At 35.3% G+C, this 26,364-nt stretch overlaps 1 protein-coding gene across 2 annotated transcripts in view; it reads left to right on the top strand.

The window, feature by feature from the left end:
- The window catches only part of KCNT2 (potassium sodium-activated channel subfamily T member 2), a 512,407-nt gene that overhangs the window by 191,884 nt on the left and 294,159 nt on the right, over window positions 1–26,364 (top strand). For both annotated transcript variants that reach the window (XM_020971730.1, XM_020971731.1), the window contains exons 6-7: window positions 24,635–24,709; window positions 25,989–26,072. In XM_020971730.1, the coding sequence (XP_020827389.1) occupies window positions 24,635–24,709; window positions 25,989–26,072 (159 nt within the window). The remainder of the gene's footprint in view (window positions 1–24,634; window positions 24,710–25,988; window positions 26,073–26,364) is intronic.

A 26,364-nucleotide genomic window follows, 5' to 3' on the forward strand; every position in this document is an offset into this window, starting at 1 on the left:
CTATTCCTTTCAAATGTATAACAAAATTATCACATAACTTTTTTCTTTTTTTTCTTCCCTCCCATATTCTTTTTTAAAGACCATTGGCAAAAGCATGAATGGGTTATGTTTTGCACCAAGGGAAGGTAGACCTACATGGTTGAAATAATGGATTTTTTGAAATATTGGAGGATAAGTAAAGATGAAAAAAATTAAGCAGAGGAAAGGGAAATATATATATATATATAATAATATATATATATATATATATATATATATATATAAATATATAGAGAGAGAGAGAGAGAGAGAGAGAGAGAGAGAGAGAGAGAGAGAGAGAGAGAGAGAGAATATGAATTTAGGTAATGGTAATGTCGGACTTCATTAATAGAGGTATTGCTTCCAGAAATAAGGAGGTGACATCGTTTTTGCCACCCTGGCCTGATCAGATAACATCTAGAATATTGTTTTCAGTTTTGGATACCACAGTATAGGAAAAATAGTTGTATGCTAGAGAGTGTCAAGAGGAGGACAACCAACATAATGAAGTGTCTTGAGTATGTGTTATGAAAAATTATTACTAACCAATATATTGGAGATTCAGAGCTTCTCCTAGTCCCCTTCTTCCAAAGTCCTGACTTTATGCTCTGTTGAAGGACATTACTGATAATGAGATTGCATTGACTCTCCGTGTCCTGGTCATTCCCCAACCAAACCCACAAGTAATTTAATCTAAGGTGGAGAAGCCCCATTGTGTTCTGCTCAGCCTTGGATAGAGATTTTTTTTGTCTAGATAGCCCAAAGCTGAGAGTCATCTGGTATGGTTGGGGGTGGTCTGATAAAAGAGGTATTTCCTCTGTCCAGAGGTAAAATGAAGATGGGATGACATCACCCTTGTGCACCCTATATAAGCTGTGCACCCTAAGCCCAAAATAAGCTCAGTTCCAAAACCACAGCTCCCATGCATGCATACTGCTCACTTTGAGATAAATAAAACAATGGATACAACCTAATCTTCTTTGTCTTTCTTAGACCAAACTCTGTGAGATCGATAGTGTCATATAACAATTGAAGGAAATGGACATGTTTTTTCCTGGAAAACAGAACACTTATAGAAGACATGATATGTTTCTTTGGGCATCTGAAGGGCTGTTATGTGGAGGAGGGATAAGATTTTCTCTATTTGGCCAAAGAGGGGAAAAACAAAACAAACAAACAAACAAACAAACAAAAAAAACAACTAATGGGTAGAAGTTATGAGGAGGCTAATTTAAATTCATTGTCCAGAAAATCAATAAGAGCTTTTTCAAATTGGAATGGGCTGCCTACAGATGGGATGGGATTCCTACCATTAAAGTTCTCCAAAGAAAGACAAATGATGGCTTTCTGTGTTTATTTTAGTATGTATTCTATTTTAGGTATCACCCACATGGGTTAGATGGCTGCTAAGTTCCCAAGGCTGAAATTCTTTGGCTCTGTGTTTCTGAACATTCCAGAAACAGGGAAGAGACTATTACTTGAACAAATTCAACCACAGATCATAAGAATCAATAACACAGGAGAAGGGCTTATTTTGAAAGGGATACTTCTTAAAAATATGTAAGATGGAAGAAAAAATGGATGAATTTCTTGAGTGAATGAAAAAGCATTTATTAAATGCTTTCTATGTTCTAGGTATTGTTCTAAAGGGTAGGGATACAAATAAAAGCAAGTAATATAGTGCCTGCCCTCAAGGAGCTTCATCTTAACAGGAAAACCATAAAGGGGAGTTAGAGTTTGAAGGGGATGGTAAGGCATTGTTGCTTGGTTTAGAAATGGTTGAAAATCAATGCTGTGCCCTGGTTCTGGGTAAGATTTTGTGAAACTCACTTATCGGAATGCAGGGTCCCAGATATAGAGTCCAAATCTGGTGGGAGGAGGAGAAAGTTCAGAGTAAGACACAGAAACATCTTAAATGGAAGGAAAATGAAATAAAAAGAGCTCAGGCTGCTTTTTATTACTTAGGAAAGTAAGAGTTATATAATCTGCCAAGAAGAAGTAGGGAAGGTTCAAATATCTACTTCAGGAAATTAAATTATTTACAACAAAAATATTTGCAAAGTGTCTTGGAGTTTATTTTAAAATGATTCTGTAGTAGGACATATAGACAGATAATGTAGATCTTTAAAACAATTTCTTCCCTTTTGAAGCCTAAGAAATGAGAGGGTTGGATACAATCCACCTCTAAGACTATGTGAAGTTAGTCTAGATTCTTTATTTTGAATACTGTCTACACGTTTTTTATATACATTTAACCCATTTAGAAATGAGAACTCATCAAGCTATTTTGAAAAAAGGTGTAGTTAAAAAGTCTTTATTATACTCATTACAGGATTAGCTTTATGGAATCATAGATGTAGAGTTTGAAGATGGAACTTCAGGGATCATTTAGTCCCATCTCCTCATTTTACAGATGAAGAAATTAGGGCTTCATGGGAATGCTAACTGACTTGCCTAATAATGTGCAATTAGTAAATAGTAGCGCTAGAAATCAAATGGTGGTCCTTTGAACCCAAATTCAGGGCTCTTTCTACTATCTCAAATGTTTAGTCAAGAACTTAAAATTACCTAACATAATTGAAATTTACTTACTAGTCTTTAACATCTAAACGCCTGCAGTTATACCTATGCAATGGATTTTAAAAGGACACTGGAATTTGAATAGAAAAATTTGAATTCCAAGTACCCACTGAGTTCCCATACTGTGTAACACTGGTCAAATCACAGTTTTCCTATGTGTTTATTTTTCTGAGAAATTGGGATATATTCCTATCATTTCCTTCTATTCAGAGTTATTTTAAGAACCAAATGAGACAATTCATATAATTGTGACACTTGGGGATATCTCCCAATTTTCAAAGTTGTTTCCCCAGACAAGGCAACAGCAAAGCTTCAGTGTACTCAGCAGAATAATATCTACTCAAAACCTTGGCTCATGGACCCCCATTGGTGTAATTACTTTTAGTAATCAGCCAGAAATCACATTTAGTTCAAATCAAAGATATTTAGTGAAGTTGAGGAGAAAGGCACTAATAAAACATTTCTCCCATAAACCTATTCATACTCTCCTGGAACTAAACACATCTTTAGTGGGAAAAATGGGTACATTTAAGGAACACATGTGGGAAGGCACACATGTGGATAACAGCATGCAAAAGCAACTTATGTTTCCTGTCCTAAAGGCATGCCACTATTTTCTGCTGTTTTCATGTTGCACTGATTAGACCTACTTCCTCCCAACCCCCCACCATTCCACTACTTTGTTCCCTCCCTCTGCTGATTCCATGGTCTCCACTGCATGCTGTTAGGCCAGTGCTGTGGATGCCACCAGCCAAGGCTGTACTGGACACATGGTTATGTAACCTCTCCTGCTTCAAGCTTTATTCTTAGCCAGAATGATTTCTCTTCCTGATGAGAATCATGATATCTGCCATGGTTTCCACTCTTCATTCAGAAAAGCAGGGAAGCTAAACATACTCAGCTATCATATCAAAAACCTAGGAGGGAAAAACAAAAACAAAACAAAAAACAAACAAAAAAGACTTCCTTTCCCCCCCCCTCCCCGTGAAGGATTGGAGGGGTTTCTCTGTGCCTTTTAGAGTCTTGTTTAGGAGAGGTTATCAAAGTTACTTTTTATTCTAGTAGCAGTCTTTTCAGAATATGGAATTAAATCACTCTTAGGTCAATATCTAAAGCATCTTTGTTTTTTTTTCTTTTTTTTTCTATTTCAAAAAAGTTAAAAAGCAAAACAAAAATTACCACACTTCTCCCCTCTCCCTTTTCCTACCCTTGGCTTCACCCTACTCTTATCTTCAGTGTTGGCTCCCCTTTTGCTCCACTTACTCACAGACACAGAGGCACTCAGCTGAGGAAATGAAATTGTCTTAAGTTTAAGAAAAGATGATAAAGAGAAGAATCTAATTATGTCTATATTCAAAATTAAAATGAGCAGATCTGCGGTCTTTCTGTTCTGAGGTAATTGGTTTCATTCCTGATTCTTTTAGTAAAACTGGGAAAAGAAATCACCTATGTCACTGAAGAATGCCTTGAATATATTATCAGAACTACCTAAGATCATTCTCTCCTCCTCTAGGTCTTGCAAGTCTTTCCTATAGCAAGAGAGGATCTTGAAGGCTCTGGTCACACCTGTGAAATTAGGTTTAGTAGTGAGAACACTAGATTTTGAAAAGAAAGTAGATCAACTTCTTTGAACTTCTTCATTCTTGACTTCAGAGTAGTTTCCACTATGCTGCTCTGGGTGGTACATCTGGGCCTTCAGGCTCAAGTGTATATTTTTTAACTGATCTTTCTATTTATAGGGGCTTACCTTTCTGTCAGACACCTCACTTTAGCTTAGAGTGGTCACTACTTATGCCTCCTTGTTTTAATCCCTTATGGCTAGAATATAACTAAACTGTATCTGCTCTGAATGAATTGTTAGAGAGTCTTGGGATCCAGCAACCCTAGTTTGAAGGGATGCTCCCCAATATAAATAACTAGGTGGGGACTGGCAGGATGGTACTGGTGGTGGTGGTGTGCATGTATATTTGTGGGGAGGGTATAGGTAAAGTAATGAAATGAAACTAAACCCAGTGGAAATTTTTTATTGTCTTCCCTTCTCTGTAGCCAAATCTTTTGGAACATAGGTCACAGATTTAGAGCTGAAGTGATTTTTAGAGAGCAGGTCTAATTCCTTCACTTTATAAAATGAGAAATCTAAGACACAGAGAAGTTCAGCTACGTGCCTCTGGGTTATACATATAGTAATTATGAGAAAGATTCAAACCTGGGTTTTCCTGATTTAAGCCCAGTGCTCTATTTGCTATATTACATTGTTTTCAGGTTTCAAATTTTCCTTATATCAAGAATATGAATGATTATCTTTGTAGTACTATTAAATGAAGGTTCAGTTATTATTGTATGAAGTTTAGCAATGGATATCCAACATGAACATGGCTTTAGTGGGGAGTAGGATAGAGTTGAATGAAGAGTTGAAGAGAGGTACAAAAAGATCCAAATCTTTTCTCACTTCTTTGGGAAATTTAGGCCCAAAGGAGAACAGTATGCCTCCATCTTCTAGTCCTCTGTCTATTATCCAGAAAATGGTAGCTTTCTAAACATGTAGAACATACATTCCAAGGGATGAAGGAAGAAAGGACTTCTATACTTCAGTTAATGAAGAAATAATCTACAATAAAAATAAAGGAAGTAAAACTCTCACAAGTCATTTTTAGAGCTGAAGAATCGCCTAAATTAGGAAGGAATTTGAATCTAAAGTCAAAGAGAGGTTTTGTGATTATTTTTGTTTTAAAATTATTTATAACTCTTCCATTAGTACGAATCATCATGAATTGGCTGTATGCAGAGAGTCTGGCCCAAACATGAATCTAAATTTATGAAAGTGTTTTCTCCACCTTACTGGCTCAAAGGCAACATGAAAATTAACTTTGGCACATTTTACGGAATTCACAGCCCTATTCTAAAATGTCAATTTAAAAAAAAGTATTTAAATTAATTTTCCATTGCAATGCCATTAGTTGATGGCATTTATAATTAATTAGCTCCTGTCATTTACAAAATAAAAGTAGAGTTGAATGGGGCTTAACTGGCATTGCTCCTGCAATACAAGACTTCATTTTTCTCATTCTGGCTCTTCTTACAACTATGTACATGTAAATGACAAGATTAAGGTTTACATGGAAGCCCTGTTTGAGATAAGTTTGTCTAGAGGAGATACTCTAGGTTAAGAAGGGGAGTGGAAAATACGGATTTGATGTGGAAGTGAGAGAGGCTAAAGATTAGGGTTTTCAGGGATGGGAACTGATGAGGAGTCTTCAAATTGGTTAAGTCTTGTTGGCATCAAGATTTAGGCTTAGTAGAGATAGATATTTGAAGCCTAGCTTTAAGGAAAAATATTTATAACTTTAGAAATCTCTATCAATTCAATACCAGTCCCCCTCCTTCCACAGAGTTACTTCCATAAGTTCAACTGTGGCCACTACTAATTCAGGTTTGTCCAAGGTTTAATCATTAAGGGATAAAGATAATGCAGGGAGGAGGAAGGAATATGCTGGGAGTAGCTGCTTTTGAAGTTGAGGAAACAAAACAGAAATAACAACAATGAGAACAAAAACATATAAATTTTGGATATCTCTGTCAATTCACATTAGCCTGTCCACCAAAAAAAAAATTCTTCCTGTACCACATATGAATGAACACAAACTATGAGTAATCAATCAAAAATACTAATTACCTATTATGTATCAGGCACTATGCTGGGTCCTGTGGATGAAAGAGTCTCTGCCCTAGTGGAATTTATTTTCTCTGGGATGGAAGCAATATGTACCCATATGTTACATCAATATAAGGTAATTATTTGGAGGAAGATATTAGCAGAAGGGTCGAGGGGCTATCAGCCAACATTTCAATTAAAGGATGATAATTGAGCTGAGCTTTGAAGGCAACTAGTGATCCTAAGAGACAAAGAGGAGGAGGGAGTTCATTCCAGGGATGGTGAATGGTCTATGCAAAGACAAGGATATAAGAGATGGAGTGATTGTGAGGAACAGAAGCAAGATCAGGTGATTAGACAAGAGTACATGAAGGGAAATATTATATAATTAGGCTAGAAAGATATTTGGGAGCTCAGGCTGTAAAGAGCTCTAAATGCCAAGCAGAGCAATTTGTATTCGATCCTAGGAGTAACAGTGAGTCACTAGAATTTTTTGAGTATGGAAGTAATATGATTAGTCTTCAGCTTAAGGAAAATTTCTTTGTTAGCCTCTTGTAAGGTACATTAAAATGGGGAAAAACTTGAGGTGAAAAAAATTAAGAAGTCTTTTCAACAGTCCAGGTGAGAGGTGGACACATGAAGTCACAACTGGGGCCAGATACAACAAATCTGAGGTCTTCTCTTAAAAGATAAAAGTAGGATTGATTTATCCTACTTTGGATATTGTACTTAGTCAAAACTCACTGCCTAGATTTCTCTTTTTCTTTCCTATCTTAGATTTTGGAGCTGAAAGTAAAGACTACCTAAACCATCTGTTTGAGTTTCAGATGAGTAAATTGAGGTGCAAAGGTTAAGTACTATTTAGGCGGTTGAAAATAGTGGAGATGAGATTCAAACCCAGCACGTGTAACACTAAATCTAAGCCTTCTGCCCTTAAAAAATCTTTCTTTAGCTGTGGTTTAGAAATATAGAAATATATTCAAAGATAACTAGAATATGTAGGGGACACATCCTAGTCTTAGGTATATTAAGCATATTCTCTGAAGTTACAAAAGTTTAATATACTTATGGAATTCAAATGTTTTTATTTATTAATGGCCACTAATAGTTTGAAAGACAAGTTAGATCAAAACCCCCAGACAATTAGCCTCTTTGAAATCTAAATAAAAGATGTCATGGGCTACATAATTGTTCTTACAGTGGAACTTGTGTTAACTCTTTCTATTCTGCAGTTGCTTTTCCTGACGTTTCTGGAATTTAGTGTCAATATCAAAGCAATCTTTTTTGACATATGTTTAATTAAATTCAACAAACATTTATTTGTTGTTTTCTAGGTACTGTGCTCAGCACTAGATTTGAAAAGATTAAAAGAAGTCTGTCCTTGAGAAGCTTAGATTCTGCTCTATATGTATATGTATGCCTCTATGTATAGATAATAAGGTGCTTCAGTGGATAGAGCACTGAGATTGAACTCAGGAAGACAAATTCAAATCTGGTCTGAGATATTTACTATCTGTGTGATCCTGTCTACCTCAATTTCACCTATAAAACAGAGATCTTAATAGCACCCACCTCCCAAGGTTGTTGTGAGATTCAAATTATATAATATTTATTAAATATTTAGCACAATGCTTGGCACACAATAGGTGCTTAATAAATGCTTGTTTTAATTTTTCTCATGTACAAACTGATGGCATCATAATCTCAAAAATAACCTACAATATTATTTCCAATTTATTCATTATTATTTTTAGAAGATCTCTTCTGCCAATGCAAAATAGTGCCTGTTCTACAGTTTATTGTCTTAGATAGCTGCCTGAGGAACACAAAGGTGAGTGAAGGGTCATACAATCAGAACTGGTCAGAAATGGGATTTTAATTCAAGACTTCTCGACTCTGAGGCCAGGTCTCTGACTACTATGCCATAGTGCCAAACATGCCTGATATTTATGTAGCATTTCAACGTCTGCAAAACACTTTATATATCTTATATCATTTGAGACTCACAAAAGCTTATTAGGTAAATATTGTAGGCATTGTGTTCCCTTGAGGCTATGGAAGTATAACTGACTTGACAATGATGACATGGAAAGTGGCAGAGATGGGATTGGAGCTCATAGCTTCTTGATTTCAAGTCCACTGCTCTATCATTATTGCATTATTTTACCTTTCTCTGAAGATTTACAGATTTGTTGATAATGAAATGAGAAATCTGCATATTTAGTTAGAGTATATTTCATGATTAGTACCACATGAACCTAGAATGAGAAAAAGCAAATTGTATTATGCTTTCTGTCATTGTTGAAAATTCATACTCATTTGCTGTTTCATTTTGATTTATACTTAGTATGCAAAACTCACCAGTTATAATCACCTTCATCTGTCATCATAAATAACCTTTGGATCCATGCTTCCAAAAATGGCTTCTACTTATAAATACACATAAACAACCACAAGAAAACAAAAATAAGAAAAAATAGAGAGCAATATAATACTTAAAAAACATCTAATCTCAAAATGTCCCTCACTATATTAAAGAAGCTTTGTTACATGCATATTTTTCTGTAATCCTTTCACTTTCTATATTTTATTTAAATAAGTGTTTATTGATATTTTCTGTTTCTTACATCATATTTAATTCCAGGTATGCCCCATTCCCACTTACCAGATGGCCATCCCACATACCAAATGGTACTTTTACAGAGGAGAAAACAGTTATCACAACTGATCAATACATTGAAAAAAATTAAAAAAAAACCCCACATACTATGTGTAATACCTGTGGACCTTAGACCTCTACAGAGGAGTAGGTTAGGGAAATGTCCTCTCAAATCTCTTCATTCAAGTACTTCTTGAGATTTATAATTTTGTGAAATTTACTCTTTTTTGAGGGGTGGGGTGACGGTTGTAGTTCTTTCTATTTTCATCATTGTAGTTATTGTGTATATTGCCTTGGCTCTACTTGCTTCACTTTGTATCAGTTTACATTGATCTTTCTGTGCTTCTCTGTATTCATCACACCCATAATTTCTTACAGTACAGTAATATTCCATTAAGTTTATGTACCGTAATTTGTTTAGTCATTCTCCAACTGATGGGCATAAACTTTGTTTCTAATTCTTAGCTATCACAAAAAGTGCTGTTATCAATATTTTGGAGTATATGGGTACTTTTTTCTTATTAATGCTGTCTTGGACATAAGCCCTGTAATGAAGACTCTGATTCAAAGGGAAATGCCATTTTTAGTCACTTTATTTGCTTAATTCCAAATTACTTCCCAAAATGGTTGTGCCATTTCAGAGCTCCATTAACTATATATTATTCTGCCACCAACACTGATTATTGCCATTTTTTGTCATTTTTTTTTCTAATTTGCAACATGTGAGATAAAATCTAAGGGTTGCTTTGATTGCATTTCTGCTATTATTAGTGACTTAAAGCATTTTTCATGTGGTCTTGAATACTTTTCAATTCTTTTAAGAACTTTTTCATATCTTTTTTAAAGAATGATTATTAGTTTGTATGTATGTTTATGTGTGTATAGACATACACATAGACATGCATATATATACATTAGTAAGATATACATGCACACATGTGTATATACACATATATGTATATATGTGTGCATATGTACACACATATACATATATGTATATGTACATATTATATTCATACATATATACACATATATATATATATACATATATATATGTACATATATGTATATATACGTATATATATATCTTGAATGCCAAACTCATCTGACGAACTTGACAACAATTTTTTTTTCCCATTCAATAACTTCCCTTCTTATGCCAGGAGCATTAATTTTGTTTGTGTAGAAGCCTTTCCATTTCAAATAGTCAAAATCTTCTATCTTTTGTAATTACCTCTTTCTCTTATTTGGTTAAGAATACATCTCCTTATTTAAATGTTACATGTATATGTTGTTTCTCTTCTATTTTTATAGTATAATATTTAATATTAAGTTATATATCCATTTAGAATGTATTATGGAATGTGGAGTAATGTGGCAAAAAGGTGTTAGTCTAAGCTTAATTTCTGCCAAATTGATTTCCATTTTTCCTAGAAGTTTTTATCAAATAAGGAATTTTTTCCTACATAATTTATGTTTTCTACTTTCTCAAATGCTGGGTTATTGAGTACACCATGTTACTGGATTCTATTGTTTCTAATTCTCTTTTGTCTGGTCTGTTCTATTTATCTAGATCTCTATTTTTTTTAGCCAATGCTGCTTTCTGTATTGTATCTTTTCTGGTTTCATTACTAGTTCTATATTTGTGTCATAAGAAGATTTTGGGAGCATGTTTTCTTTCTCAATTAAAAAAAATGATGTGGAAAGAATGAGTACTAACTGGCTGTTAAAAGTTTGATACAAGTATCCTGAGATTCCATTTAGGACAAGCAGATTTTTCTTGTTAGTTCCTTAACGGCCAGATCTATCTCCTTTTCTAAACTTACATGAGAACTGATATTCTGGTAGTTTCAGTATTTTTATTTTTGAAGATATTCACTATCTCTTCTGTGTTTTCAGTTTTGTTGGAATTTAACTGTGCATAATATGTTCTGATTATTGTTTTCATTTTTCCTGGTTTTGTTGCGATTTTATCTTGCTCATTCGCTATTTTATTGATTTGATTTTCTTCTCCCTTCTTTTTAATCACTAAATCACTAATTAGCTAAGAGTTAATTTTATTTATCTTTTCAAAGAAGAAGCTTTTAGTTTTGTCATTTTTTTAAATAATTTATCTATTTCCCTCTGATTTTTAATATCTCCTTTTTGTGCTTATTTTAGGTTTATTTTTGGTTTTCTAATTTTTCAAAATGCATATTGAATTTATAGTTTACTTGTTTATCCCTCTCTTTTTGAGATGTGGGCTTTTGCTTTGTCAGATAGAATGATTGCAACTCCTATTTTTTGGATCAATTGATGCATGCTGTGTCCCCCCCCCATCTTCTCAGTTTTATTGTATGTATGTCTTTGTTTTTTAAATGTATTTCTTTTAAGCAACAGATTGTAAGGTTTTATTTCCTCATCCAATCTGTCACTCTTTTGTGTTATTAGATTATTAATCCATTCACATTTAAAGTTACTCTCTCTAATATCTGAGCCTTTAAGGTTATGACTTTCCCCCTTCTTCTGCTATAAATACAGTACTATGCTCCCTCAGTTAATTTACCTTAATTTTTTTTTTCTGGGCAAGGCAATTGGGGTTAAATTACTTTCCTAGAGTCACACAGCTAGTAAGTGTTATATGTCTGAGGCTGGATTTGACTCCAGGGCTGGGGCTGTATGCACTGCTCCACCTCGCTGCTCCTACCTTAATCTTTTTAAAGGCAGCTCTATTCTCATTGGCTCTCTTCCCTTCATCCCAATCCCTTCCTATTTTATGTTATCCCTTTTCCTTTGGATTTTTCTTATTTCCTTTTTTCTTAACACTTTTATTTGACTATATAATTCTTCCCCTCTTTTTTTTTCCTTTCAGTGAGTCAGGTAGATTCTCCCTTCCTCTCCTCCCTATTCCTTATTTTAAAATTTAATTTATATACCCCTTTTTGAAAAGGATTTCTCTTATTCTATTATCTATCCTATCTATTCTAAACCCTTATTTTCTGTTTCATGACCCTGATGATTATCTTGTCTCTCTCTTTCCTCTGTATTTCTCATGCAATCAAGGCTTCCAAGATATCCATTCCAGGCTTTCCCTTCTAAATGGTTTCTTCCATTGCCTTGTATATGTTGCCCCATGAATTCCTTTTTTCCATTGTACCTCACTTTCAGAACAGTACCAATTATTTCAGGTATTGAAACCCCTCTCCCCATGTCCCTGATTATGGAGTTCACCACAGATCTATATCCTCCCTGATTACCTTTTCCCCTCCATTTACCTCAAATCTCCTTCTTCAGTCCATGCTCTCCCACTCCCATCAGTGCCAATTGCCCCAAAAGATTCCAACTTTTGTCTTTCTGGATGTACATTAAGTAGATTTTTTCCCCTTTCTTTTATTAATTAATTTATTTTTAGTTTTCAACATTCACTTCCATAAGATTTTGAGTACCCCATTTCTCCCCTCCCACATCCCAAGAAGGCATGCGTTCTGATTACCCCTTCCCCCAATATGACCTCCCTTTCTATCACCCCCTCTTCTCTTATCCTCTTCCCCTTCTATTTTCCTGTAGGGCAGGTTAGATTTCTATACCCCATTGCCTATATATCTTATTTACCAGTCGCATTTAAAAACAATTTTTAGTATTCATTTTTAAAACTTTTGAGTTCCAAATTTTCTCCCTTCCTCCTTTCCTACCCACCCTCATTGAGAAGGCAAGCAATTCAATACAGGATATATACGTGTAGTCATGCAAAATACTTCCATAATAGTTATTTTGTGAAAGACTACATTTCCCTCCATCATATCCTGCCCTGTTTATTCTATTTTCTCCTTTAACCCTGTCCCTTCTCAAAAGTGTTTGCTTCTGATTACCCCTTCCCCAGTTTTCCCTCCTTTCTATCATCCCCCTCTCTCTTATCTCTTTACTATTTTCCTGCAGGGTAAGATGGATTTTCATATCCAATTGACTTTGTATATTATTCCCTCCTTAAGCCAAATCTTATGAGAGTAAGATTCACTCATTTCCTCTCCCCTAACCCTCCTCTGTAAAAGCTTTTTCTTGTCTCTTTTATGTGAGATAATTCACCCCATTCTACTTCTCCCTTTCTCCTTCTCTCAGTACATTCCTCTCTTACCCCTTAATTTTATGTTTTAGATATCATCCCTTCATATTCAATTCACCCTGTGCCTTCTATCTACACACACACACACACACACACACACACACACACACACACACACACGCATGTTCCTTCCAACTACCCTAATACTGAGAAAGGTCTCATGAGTTACAAATATCATCTTTCCATGTATGAATATAAATCCCTTATAATTTTTCTATCTTTTCATCCTTCTCTTGAGTCTTGTATTTGAAAGTCAAATTTTCTGTTCAGCTCTGGTCTTTTCATTAAGAATGCTTGAAAGTCCTCTATTTCCCTGAATGTCCATATTTTCCCCGGAACAATTATACTCAGTTTTGCTGGGTAGGTGATTCTTAGCTGTAATCCTATCTCCTTTGACCTCTGCAATATCATACTCCAAGCCCTCCTATCTCTTATGTAGAAGCTGCTAAATCTTGTGTTATCCTGATTCTGTTTCCACAATACTTGAATTGCTTCTTTCTGGATGCTTGAAATATTTTCTCCTTGACCTGGAAACTCTGGAATTTGGCTATAATATTCCTAAGAGCTTTTCTTTTGGGATCTCTTTCAGGAGGTGATAGGTGGATTCTTTCTATGTCTATTTTACCCTCTGGTTTTAGAATATCAGGGTAGTTTTCCTTGATAATTTCTTGAAAGATGATGTCTAGGATCTTTTTTTTTTTATCATTGTTTTCAGGTAGTCCAATAATTTTAAATTATCTCTCCTGGATCTATTTTCCAGATCAGTTATTTTTCTAATGAGATATTTCACACTGTCTTTTTATTTTTTCATTCTTTTGGTTTTCTTTTATAATTTCTTGATTTCTCATAGAGTCATTAGTTTCGATTTGTTCCATTATAATTTTTAAGGAATTATTTTCTTCAGTGAGCTTTTGGACCTCCTCTTCTATTGGCTAATTCTGCTTTTTAAGGCATTCTTCTCATTGGCTTTTTGGACTTCTTTTGCCATTTGGGTTAGTATATTTTTTAAGGTGTTATTTTCTTCAGTATTTGTTTGAGTCTCCTTTAGTAACCTGACTTGCTTTCCATGATTTCCTTGCATCACTCTGATTTCTCTTCCCAGTTTTTCCTCTACCTCTATTACTTGCTTCTCAAAATCCTTTTTGAGCTCTTCCTTGGCGTGTGACCAATTCATATTTTTCTTGGGGGCTTTGGATGTAGAAGCTTTGACTTTGTTGCCTTCTTCTGGTTGTATGTTTTGATCTTCTTTGTCACCAAAGTAAGATTCTATTGTCTGAGTTTTTTTCCCCTCTGTTTGCTCCTGTTCCCAGCCAATTACTCTTTGTTAAGGTAGGGGTCTGCTTCCAGTGTGGAGGGTGTGTTGCCCCAAGCTTCAGGGGTTTTGTGCAGCTGGTTTTTTTGGGGGGGGGGTTTTGGCAATTGGGGTTAAGTGACTTGCCCAGGGTCACACAGCTAGTAAATGTCAAGTGTTTGGTCTGAGGCTGGATTTGAACTCAGGTCCTCCTGACTTCAGGGCCGGTGCTCTATCTACAGTGCCACCTAGTTGCCCCTTGTGCAGCCATTTTTATAGATACTTTTAGGGACCTGTCAATTTTCAGTTCTTCCAAGGTAGTTTGATCAAAAGAGAGGTGTTTACCTCTTTCCTGGCCTGTGCTCTGTTCTATGAGTGACCACAAGCTCTCTTTTCTGCCTTGAACTGTGAGGAGGATTCTCTCTTCACTGCATCCACAAACTCTGCCTCGCCAGCCTTCCTCCTTACCCCAGGACTGCCACCCAGTACTGAAACCTAGACCCAAGCATGGGCAAAGCAAGAGAATCCTGCCTCAATGGCAGTAGAGAGATCCCTGTTATCCCCCTATAATCAGCCACTCAGTCCCCCCACTGTCTCTGGGCCCACTGTGGTGGCACCCTGGGGCTGCACTAGGGCCAGGACTGGACCATACTCCTCACTTACCCAGGTCTGACAGACTTTTCCCACTGACCATCTAAGCTGTCTTTGGTGTTTGTGGGTTGTGAAAACTGTAAACTGGCACAGCTGCCCATGATTTAGTCTCCTGAGGCCTGTTCCATCTTTGTTTGCGTGGCCCACACTGAACTGTGCTCCTCTCCCAGCCTTGTGCAAAAGGCCTTTCCTATCAACCATCCAGGTTTTCCTGGGCTGGAAATTTGTTTCACTCTGTCTTTTTGTGGGTTCTGCTCCTCTAGAATTTATTTAGAGTCATTTTTTTTTTACAGATATTTGGAGGGGTTTTGGGGAATGCTCAAGCAAGTCACTGCTTTTACTCTGCCATCTTGGCTCTGCCCTAAGCAGATTTTTTTCAAGTACCAAATCCACCAGGCCGCACCCAGTACAAGATTCCCATTTCCCTTCACAGACCAATTCTCTTCATCTATAGGAGCATTCATCAATGGAAACCCCTCTACATCAGCCAAGAAAAGCACCCTTCCTTTCTCCTCTTTTCCAATCCTCCCCCCCCCATCTACTCCTCTGCAGGTTCTTTTCTTCCTGAGATCATGGGGCCACTTTCCTCTCACTTCTAGCCCTAAATTTTATCCCAGCACATCACATACTCCTTTCTGTCCCTCAGCTCTGCTCCCTCCCTCCCTGTAACACAGTTCTACAAAACAAACCAAGAAACAAAACCATTTATTCAGACAGAGTGTTGCCAGGTTCTGTTCCATAACATCCCAGACCCACTTTTTTACTGTTATCTCCATAGCACTTCTGCCTTCACCCTCATCTCCTTGTGTCCACTTAGAAAGAAGTTTCTCACTGGTCTCTCTGCTGTCATTGTTGTTATTGTTGCCCTTGACTTCTAAATTTATTCACTCTTCCTGCATTTCTATTTGGAATGATTAATAAGCAAATAATCTCTTCAGTTCTGGTTTTCCTCCTGAAAATGTTTTAAGTGCCTTTTTATTACTGATCTCCATCTTTTTCATTTATAATTAAACTTAGATTTGCAGAATAGGTTACCCTGGGCTGCATCTTGAGCACCATTGCTTTTTGGAACACATTACTCCATTCCCTCCTGTGTTTTATGGTGGGTACAGCATAGTCTTGCATTATTTGAATTTCCTTTCATTTGTATTTGAAGTTCTTTCTCATAATTGCTTGAAGAGCTTATTTCTGAACTGAGTTGTAAAATTCAACCACTATGTATCTTGGGATTTTTAGCAATTCTGCTCTGTTCTTCTTGGAGAACTATGATCCTTAGATTATCATTATACATTTTGCCTTCCAGAGTAGTATGTATTCCCTGCATAATGAACATGTTTTCTTTTAATAATTTTTTCTCTTCTAGATTATCTTTCTAGGTTTTTCTTCTTCTAGATTATCTTTTACTTGGGTGTAATTTGCAGCCTCAATCTATTCTTTTCTCTCTTGTTTCTTAGGCATTGCAGATACCAGTTTTATTACCTTTCCTCTTATTTTTGGTGTACAGGTCATAAATTTTATTCTCATTAATTCTCGTTTCTCTTTTGAATCACCCAGAAACAGCATATTATGGTTCCATATTCTCACATTCCACAGGGTCTTCTATTTCATCTAGTATTAAATCATTTTCCTTTATTTTTGTAATATTTATTCATATTAGCTCTGAAGGCCATATTTTCTTCTGTTGTTAGTATTTTCCCTCTTGATTTATCTGGTTATGTTCAATGTCTTTGAGTTTTATTTTTCCTGAGGTACTTTGTAGTTTTAGTCTATCCCCTCTCCCCACCCCCCCTGATTTTTCCCTATTCAGTTTCTGACTCACCTCTGATGGCAATTTCCTTGAGGGTTGGATCTTAAAATATCTCAGCCTCCCCCCACACTGGGCAATTCATATTTCCTCAGCTTAGGTATCTGCCCCAAGAGACCTTTCGGTGATCAGAATTGGCACTAGCTGAATGCTGTACTTTCTGCCTCAAGTTTAGTAAAGTGCTACATAGCCACATATACACTGTCCTGTCCTAGTGACCTGTTATGCTCCCTTTGTTCTAGTTCTCTTTCCTAGTACTGGAAGTTCAGAGAGTTATGATGCTGGTACCCTGGTGTTGGCAGTTCAGAGCTTTGCAGAACTAGTATTACAGATTTGCTCCCCCTCTCCATTTGCTTTCCTTGCTTCACCCTAACCTCACTCCAGGCTTTGCTACTGAAGGACTGTGACTGGACTGGGTTTCTTATGGCACTAGAAACAATGACGGGAAACCAGGATGTGAGAGTGGGTTTTGTTGAAGTCCTTTGTGTCCTGTATTTGGGTCTGCTGGTACAGTCTCACCAGGGTCAATATATGTCAGTTCATGATTTTTTAAAATCTCCTTTTGAATTCTGGGTGGCCTAGAACATGGAGGCAGCTGAAATTGCTTTATCTTTTTTGCATGATTTCTGTTTTGGAGAGATGTAAGCACTGTGGGGATCAGAGAAAACATCATCTTCCATCTTGTTGTTCACATGACCCAGAATCCTCCCCCCTTAATTTTCTTTAATTAGATATTCCTATTAGAAAAAAAAGTGCTGATTATCTTTATTGTTAATCTTTTATTCCTGTATGTAAGAAGTAATTCAGTATAGGGTTTCTACATCCTTTAGCACAATGCCTTTAATTTATCTGACAATACTTAGCAGAATTAGAAGATCAGGCAGTATTGCTTAGTAAATGGAGTGCTAGACTTGAATTAATGAAATCTGGGTTCACATTCTGCCTCTGATAATTACTAGCTGCCTGATCACGTGTCTTAAGAACATCAAGTGCGACTTTATTTTTAAGCTTTCTTAATTAATTAATTAATTAATTTTGTTATTTTTTTTTTGGCAAGGCAATTGGGGTTAAGGGACTTGCCCAGAGTCAGACAGCTATTAAGTGTCTGAGGCTGGATTTGAACTCAGGTCCTTCTGACTCCAGGGTTGGTTTTGTATACACTGCACCACCTAGCTGCCCTGCAGCTTTCTGAGAATAAAACATATAGCCAGGATGGGATCTAATTTAGTGGACTGCACAACAAAACGTTATATTTCCTAGAATCTTAGCTTACAGCTAGAAAGGAACACATTTTCTCTGTTCCAGCTCTCTCAATTGATATATGACAAAACTGAGGTCCAAGGAATAGAAATTATTAGCTCAGTATCATAGAGCCATAAGTAGAACCCAGGTCTCCTGGCTTACATTACAGGGCTCTTTTAACTATAAAATGCTACCTCTTATTATGCAATATACTTTTCTATTAAAAAAAAGATTTCCTAGGAAATTAGTTCATTTTTATATAAGTGAAATAAAAGGTTTGAATTTAATAAATTTCAACATAAAATACAGTATTTTTAATTATGGGATTGATATTCCTTCATGTGCCTTTTTTATCATAAAACTTTCTGTTTATATAGAAAAGGATTTAAGATATAATTTCTTATATTTTTTCCCCAAGGCTCTATTCCCCAAGAACTTCATCCTAGTTTCTTTTTACTGCTGTAATTTTCACATTATACATTCCTTTCCAGCCAGTTTGCAGAGCCAAAGTGAAATTAAAAGTGTAGATTTTTGCTTAAATAATTCAGACATTCCTCCTATCTCTTCTATTTCTACCTCTCAAACAATTAATGAAAAATTTCCTGTTTAAATGACCAAAATGTTAATAGAAATCTTCCATTTCTCTTTGTAGCAAATAGGTAAAAGTTGAGAAAAATTACATTGTTCTTTTTTATTAACTAAATATTAATATTCATTTTGTGTTAACTATTAAAGGACACTACATTTATGTGAATTCTAAATTGACTTAAAGAGAAATATATATGATATGGTTTAATTCTTAATACTACCCATCTTTTAAAACATTTTATAATTTAGAATTACTTAACATTATGAATTCAATGATGCTTTACATAATATCTGTCATAATTTGAGGTATGGTGATTTTTTGGTTGAATATTATTTGAAATGTTTGAAAGAGATTGAGATATGGAACATGAAATATTTTCTTTAGGCATTTGCCTGATTTTTTCCTTCATTTTTTTAGATTTGTTGATGCTTTTAAAAAAACTATAATCATTTCTCAATATATAACAAACATAGCTGAAATAATGACACAGTTAGAATTTTGTCTCATTCCCTTACTATTTATGTTACTTACACTCCATGGTACTTCATTTACTCACTGATAAAACAAAGGAGGTTTGATTAGAAGGCCTCTTAGGACTCTTCCAGTTTTAAATCCATGATCCTAAATCCCTGGAACTACATTTTCTCACTGGCAAAACAAAAGGGGTTGGATTAGATGGCCTCTAAGGATCTTTCCAGCTGTAAATCTATGATTCCTACTCTAATAAGTGTAATAAAGAAAAAAACAATTAAGAATGCCATTCTATTGAGGGATCTGGTCTAATAGTGTATGCAACATTCAGCTTAAATAACCTCAACTTTCTATTGCCCAACCTCGTCCAAATATAGGAGAGAGATAGTTATTATCATCTATCTCTTTGTAACAATGCATAATCTGAATTCAACTGCATATACCTCTTCTTTTCATTTACGTTATTGTAGTCATTATAAATATTGATTGTTATCCTGGCTGTGCTTTATTTGCTGTACAGCTATTCATAAAAGTTGTTCCTTGCTTCTCAGAGTTGATCACATGCATCATTTTGTGGGGAGAAATAAATATCTTTACATTCATATACTACAATTTGTTCAGGCATTCTCAAATCAATGACCACTCATTCTGTTTCCAGATATTTCACAACTTAGTTAATAAACATTTATTAGGTACCTACTACATGTCAGGCATTGTGCTAAGTGCTGGGGATACAAAAAAAGGCAAAAACAAAAACCAAAAAAAACCAGTCTTTGTTGTCAAGGAGCTCCTATTCTAATGAGGAAAACAGTATGCAAAGAACTATTAAAAGCAAGTTAATGTACACAATAAATTGGAGGTAATCATCAGAGAGAGGGCACTAGAATTAAGAAGGATGAGGAAGGACTTGTAGAAGGAGGGATTTTATCTGGGACCTGAAGGAAATAAGGAGTATTTTCTTCAATGATTTTTCTGCGGTTTTCCAAAATAACAACCTTACCTTCCATGAACAGAAATAATTTTGCCTCATTTGCCAATGTTTATTCCCTTAATTTCTTTCTCTTATCATTATAGATAGATTTATAGTATAACATCAAATAAATAGAGGAGAAAGCAGGTATACTTTCTTTATTTCTATGCTTATGGAGGAAGTTTTAAGTGTTTCTACATTGCAAATAGTGCCAACTCTAGGTTTTAAACATCTGCTTTTGATCATATTAAGAAGAGGCACTTCTATGCCTATGATTTTTAGGGTTTTGAAGGTAAATGTTATATATTGTCAAAGGGTTTTTCTACATCCATTGATATAATTAATAGAAATTAAAAGAAATATATGTAGTATATACCTTATTGCTCTACTCTCCAGAAAGACCTGGTATGGAAGGGAAGAAGACCCTGCTTAAAGTCCTCTATTCTGGCACTTAATGGCTTTGTAACTCTGGACAAGTCACTTAAATTTTCAATTATTTTGGAATTTCTTTAAGATTTTAAGATGCAGACAAGGTGCTGACATTTCTTGGTAGTGAGAGTTTCCTTACCTGAGAATTCCCTGTAATTGTGATATCACTGATATAGTCTCAATCCTTATTGATATAATCATGTTTTTGTTACTTACAATTGGGACCCAGAACATTCCATTTGGCCCCTAGAACCTTAACTAGAGGCATTTAAAAAAAATTCAATCAGACCTAAATGTGAATAGGACCTGTATACTTAATTGAATCAATTAAAGCCACTGAGTAAGAGAATGAATCTCTCTAAATTATATCAAAGGAAGATTCAGATACTAGAGGATGGAACAAGTATGGAATAAAGGGAAGACTGAGCTATGACAGAAAAGAGAGACATTGAGGACAGACCTTTGCTCTATAGGAATGGTGAAGAGGATGATCTAGGCTGAGGGAGGTCCCAAGAAAGATTGGATCTTTCCTCGGTTTCCTGTCCTGATATTTGTCTATTCTGAAACATTATAATAGAGATATAATTTCCTATTTCTTTACCCACATTTTCCCAATTTTACTGGGAACTGAATTTTACTAAATAATAAAGAGCCCAGGAGTTAATTAGAGACAGATATAGAATAAAAGGTTAAGCAGAGAACGCTAGGTATTGCCTAGGTATCAGGAATTTTTCCCTAATGGAGACTCGGAACAATTATAACTGAATTGAGGACTTTTCATCTAACATCATCTCCTCAAAGCCAAAGACAAGGAAACCAAGGGAACCTCAGGGTGCACTATATTACCCCCTATAAGCTTAAATTGAACTTATTTTTGTAGAAGGATGTTATTTGTGGTTAGTTATCTCCATATATATAGTGGATACACTATAGAGTAGATTGTCATAGGAGTGGGGGGGGCAGAAAATAAATTTATTATGTGTGCAGAGCAATGGGTTAAAAGGTATAGCTCTACCATACACTGTGCAAAGGGACGTAGGATATAAGAAGCCTGGAAAGACAGAAAGGAGACAGATTGTGAATAATTATAAATGTCAGTGTAGTTCATATTTGATGCTAGTAGTGATAGGGAGACACTGGGGTTAATTGAGTATTAGGTTGACATGGTTAGACCTGTACTTCAGGAGAATTGCTTTGGTAGCTGTGTGGGGGAAGGATTGGAGTAGGAAAGATGAGGCAGGAAATCCAGTTGAAAGGCTAATGCAAGATCCAAGTGAGATGACTTTTAAGGGATAGAACTTGGATTATGGCTGTGTGAGTGGGGAAAAAAAAGGAACATGTCCAAGAGATATTGTAGTGAATGAATTTTTTAAGATTTGGCAACTGATAAGATGTGTGATATGAGTTAAAGCGAGGAATCAAAGATGGCAAAAAGGTTTCAAACCTGGGTGATTGGAAGTTTGTTGCTTCCTTTGACTGAAGTGGGAAAGTACTAAAGAGGGAAAGATTTGGCAGGATAGATACTCCATTCTGTTTTTTGACACGTTGAGTTTGGGATGCCTAGGGGACATTCAGTTCCAAATGTGAAAAAGGTAGCTAGTGGTGAAGAACTAAAGCTCAGTACTAGAGTGGGCTAGGTATTAAGGAATCATCTATGCATAGCTGATCACTGAAACCATGGAAACTGATGTGACTTCTAAGTAAAAGAGTATAGAGAAGAGAGGAGGGCCAAGACAGAGGCTTTGGATATACCCAAAGTGGGTATGACATAGACCATATAGGATAAATCTGCAGTAGATCCAGTCAGTATGGTTTCATAATTTCTGTGGTTCTTTTCAGCAGCATGTACATATAGGAGGGAAGTTAGATGTTGTAGATAATCCAGGGTTGGGATATGGCAAGGCATTTTCAGTGATAGGACAAGGGAAGTACAGGATAGTGGAAAGCTGAAATGGTTCACCTTGGGTTTGATTTTAGGAAGAGGGGACAGTGTAGCCAGAACAGGGATGATGGCCTGGAAAAGTACAGAGGTGAGAAGAGATTGAAAGTCTTGGTGAGCATGAAGAATAAGTGGTTCAGGAAGGATATGGCAGAAGGAGTGATGGAAATTTAAAATATTATCATCAAGTTAGGCAATTTTAAATACCTGTCTCCTTACTGTAGTCATTACTTTATTTGACCCCCTTTTTTTGTTTCTATGTGGAGACAGGTGATCCAGGACCAAATGTGACTTCTTATTCTGCCATCTTGTCAGGTCTTATAGATATATTCATTTTTTGTGCAAATAGGAAAACAGATACCAGTAAAGTTCAGTAAATTTCAAGCATGGTATTCCTGCTTCTTAGACTCCGTGTGATCAATCATTCTTCTTTCCATGGTGATGTTCTTTGACCTTTTGTCATCTTCTCAGTACAAGACTATTTATTCTGAGACTAAATCCTGCAGGTTTCCAAGTAGAGAATGATGTAATTGCCCCATTTACTTTATTGAGTCCTCTAAGTTACACTTTTGTGATTCATGTAGATTCATGATGAGAATGCATCAGAAGTTAATATACGCCAGACTTATGTCCCAAAAGTAGAATTATATGCACATAATTGGAAAAGTCTATACACTTTCCTTACAAAATACATATTCTTGTTTAGAGGAGTCCAATCAAATAAGTAGAACTTCCTCAAATTATTAAGTATGTTGTAAACATAGGACCACAGTCCAGAGGTCTGAGAGATCTTAGGGCATTCTAGTCCAACTCTTTCATTTTATAGATGATAAAACTGAATTATAGTGACTTGACTAGGGTCACATGTATGCTGTCAGAGATGAAGTCTGAAGCCAGTTTCTCTGATTCCAGAGGATACCATGGCAATCAAGATTAAATACCTACTATGTGCCATGTACTGCTTAAGTACTGGATACTAAGCTAAGCAACTCTTTTAAGCAATTTTCAGATATGAAATCATGCAGAATTAATAAAAAAAATTATATAATAAAACTTTACTAAATCTCTAGCAACTTTTTGCTCACCAAACAATTCTAACAGCAGTTTGTCAGTGCTGGTTTAATATTTTCATACTGGTAGCTATTTGTTTCATCTTAATAATTTCTAGTGGTAATTCATGTTCCTGTGGTTCACATGGGTAAATGTGAAATTCTGCCTTTAGTTTCAAGAATTCAATAGTTCAAGTTAAAAGCATGAATTTATATGCATTAACTGAAATGTAATACCCAGATTAATCAATACATCAACAAATAACAATTTATTTAGTGCCTACTGTAGGCCAAGTAAATAATAATGACAATAAATGTTTAGTACAATAATAAATGAAAGACAGAAGCACATAGTAAATTGCTAGACTTTGAATCAGAAAGAACTGGAGTCAAAAGCTGTGTTAAGTACTCTGACACATACTAGCATTGTGCCTATGAATAAATCACTTCACCTCAGGGCTGTAGCCACTCTATGAGACTATAAATTATGGATGAATTGCTGGGCTACAACAGTGGATGGATTTTCCATTCCTGGAGTTCCATAATAATGAAGAAAATATAGGTTCCAACTAAAATATAAAAACCCAAACAAAAATAATACCCGATGTTTACATAGCACTTAAAGTTTTGCAAATCAATTTTCACATATTATGTCATGTCATTTGATCATATGCAGGGTCTTGTGTTCAAGACTGAGAATCATAAAGTCAGACATTTAGAGAAGAGCTACCAACATGCTGAAGGGCCTAGAAATGGTCATATATCAATAATATGAGGAACAGTTTTGAAGAGACATTTAATAATGATAGCTAACTTTGAATGCTTTCATGCATGTGATATGAAGAACAAACAAACATTATTTTGTGTTTCTTCCAAAGTAGCACCCATAGGACAAAATTTTAATCTATAATTTTGTGCCTGTAAATGTTGTAGGATGAAAATACTATAAAAATAGTATTCGTATAATTCCATGGTTAGGAATTTATTTCCTAATTTTGCAGAAAATTATGGGAGTCAAATTGCTTATAACAGGGGTCTCCAAATTGCTAGTATACTTTAAGGTCTAAAAATGCTGTATCATATTAACATATATTCTACTGTAGCCATAGAAAGGCTTATATTTAGTTATTTTTTTCTTCTTGATGGGATTCAGTATACATTTCTTCTACTTCTATTCTTTTTTCTTAAAAGGGAAATATCTGGGAGCAGATTTTACGCATCCCCTTCATCCTGGAAATCATTAATGCTGTCCCCTTCATCATCTCAGTAAGTCCCCTAGAGAAGGAAGAAAAACTGCATGCCATTTGAGTTAAATTGAGGCTTTAGGACAAAAGTTGGTAATAAATATTTAATATTTTAGATGACTGGATATGCTTGTGTCAATAAAGAAAAATATAATGAATTAACATCAACTTCATGGATTCAGTGGTTAAATGAAAATTAATGGAGATGCTGTCTATAGTTGCAGAATAAAGCTCTGCAGATAGAGAGCCCTTGGTATAGTTGGCCCATGTTTGTCCTCCTTTAAAGCTGTATATTCATAAAAACTGCTGCTAAATATCTAGTACTAGGGTCAACAACAAAACAGAAATTGTATTTATTTTAAGAATGTTGTGTAGCAATGATAGAAGAATTGGGCAGAATAATGATTTTTCTTACTTAATTTATGCATTTTTAGTTGTTCATCATAATTTACTGAACCTAATTCTCTCTCCAGTACAGAGACTGCCAGGAAATTGCCAGAAATTCTTCTCTTCATCTAGGTTTATCCATGAATATACAGCCAGTACTTTCCCATGTGCAAAAGGGAATTTCAGCTTAAATGAGCTGTTGCCTCTTTATAAAATGACTTATTGTGAATTCAGGGTTTGTAGCAGTTTAACATGAGGTGATATGTTTTTCTTCTTCTTTCAATCATGACCTAAATTGGACTAAGCTACATGACTATTTATGGTTATAAAACTGTTGAGCAACCTCTCCAGCTGTTGCTCAGATCTGACAGTTTTTCATTTTGAATAACTAATGTAAGCAAAACAGCTGGAGTTTTATTAAATGAAATGAGTAGTCTCTATTTAAAATTGATTGAGCATTGGATAACTCAAGGCATTTTAAAATGTTCGAAGGCCAGATACAGAAGCAATGGAGGCTTTGTCCTGTCCCATTTCTTGATGCTACCAGTAGTAAAAACAAGATCTAGAGTTTAGCTAGCTTTCTACAGAGAATGGTTAACAGAACAGTCTGTTTAGTTAGGCTCCATTACTTATTGGAGTGAATTTCTATTCTCTTCTTCCACTTTATATTTCCCTAAGAGATGCTAAGCTTTCAAAAATTGATTGCAATTATCTGTCTCTCATTACTACTGTTAGCTACATACCCCTCACCTTTCCTATAAGAGGAGAGGACTTTGGGTGTTGCTTCCAAATTCGTGCAGCTCTTCCATTAATGTAACTTTTTTATGCTTAATTTATTTGCATTGAAACACCTTTTCAATTTAATTGATCTTTTTTTTTGACAAAAAAAGTTTTAGTTGTAATTTATTTTCCAGATATTCTGGCCTTCCTTAAGAAATCTATTCATCCCTGTCTTTCTAAATTGTTGGCTTGCCAAACATGCTTTGGAAAATATGATTGTAAGTATAAAGTTGAATTGAAATTGTGATACAAAAACATGCATTATTTCAAATTTGCTACTATTATTCAGATTAAACACAAGTAGATTATGATTTTAGCAACCTGTTTTATTGGGTTTTGTTAGTTATTCTTTTTTGGCTTTCCCATATCCCATAAATAATTAATTGGTGTCAAATTCATTCAATTTAAAAATAATTTCCACCTCTTTCGTATTGTAGTAAACTTAATTGTGTTTTTTTATATCTTCTGTTGTGTACAGATTACTTTACAAAAATAAAATAAGTATCTTGA

This window comes from Phascolarctos cinereus, unplaced genomic scaffold (genome assembly GCF_003287225.1).
Source record: "Phascolarctos cinereus isolate Bilbo 61053 unplaced genomic scaffold, phaCin_HiC Scaffold_5;HRSCAF=322, whole genome shotgun sequence".
NCBI lineage: Eukaryota > Metazoa > Chordata > Mammalia > Diprotodontia > Phascolarctidae > Phascolarctos > Phascolarctos cinereus.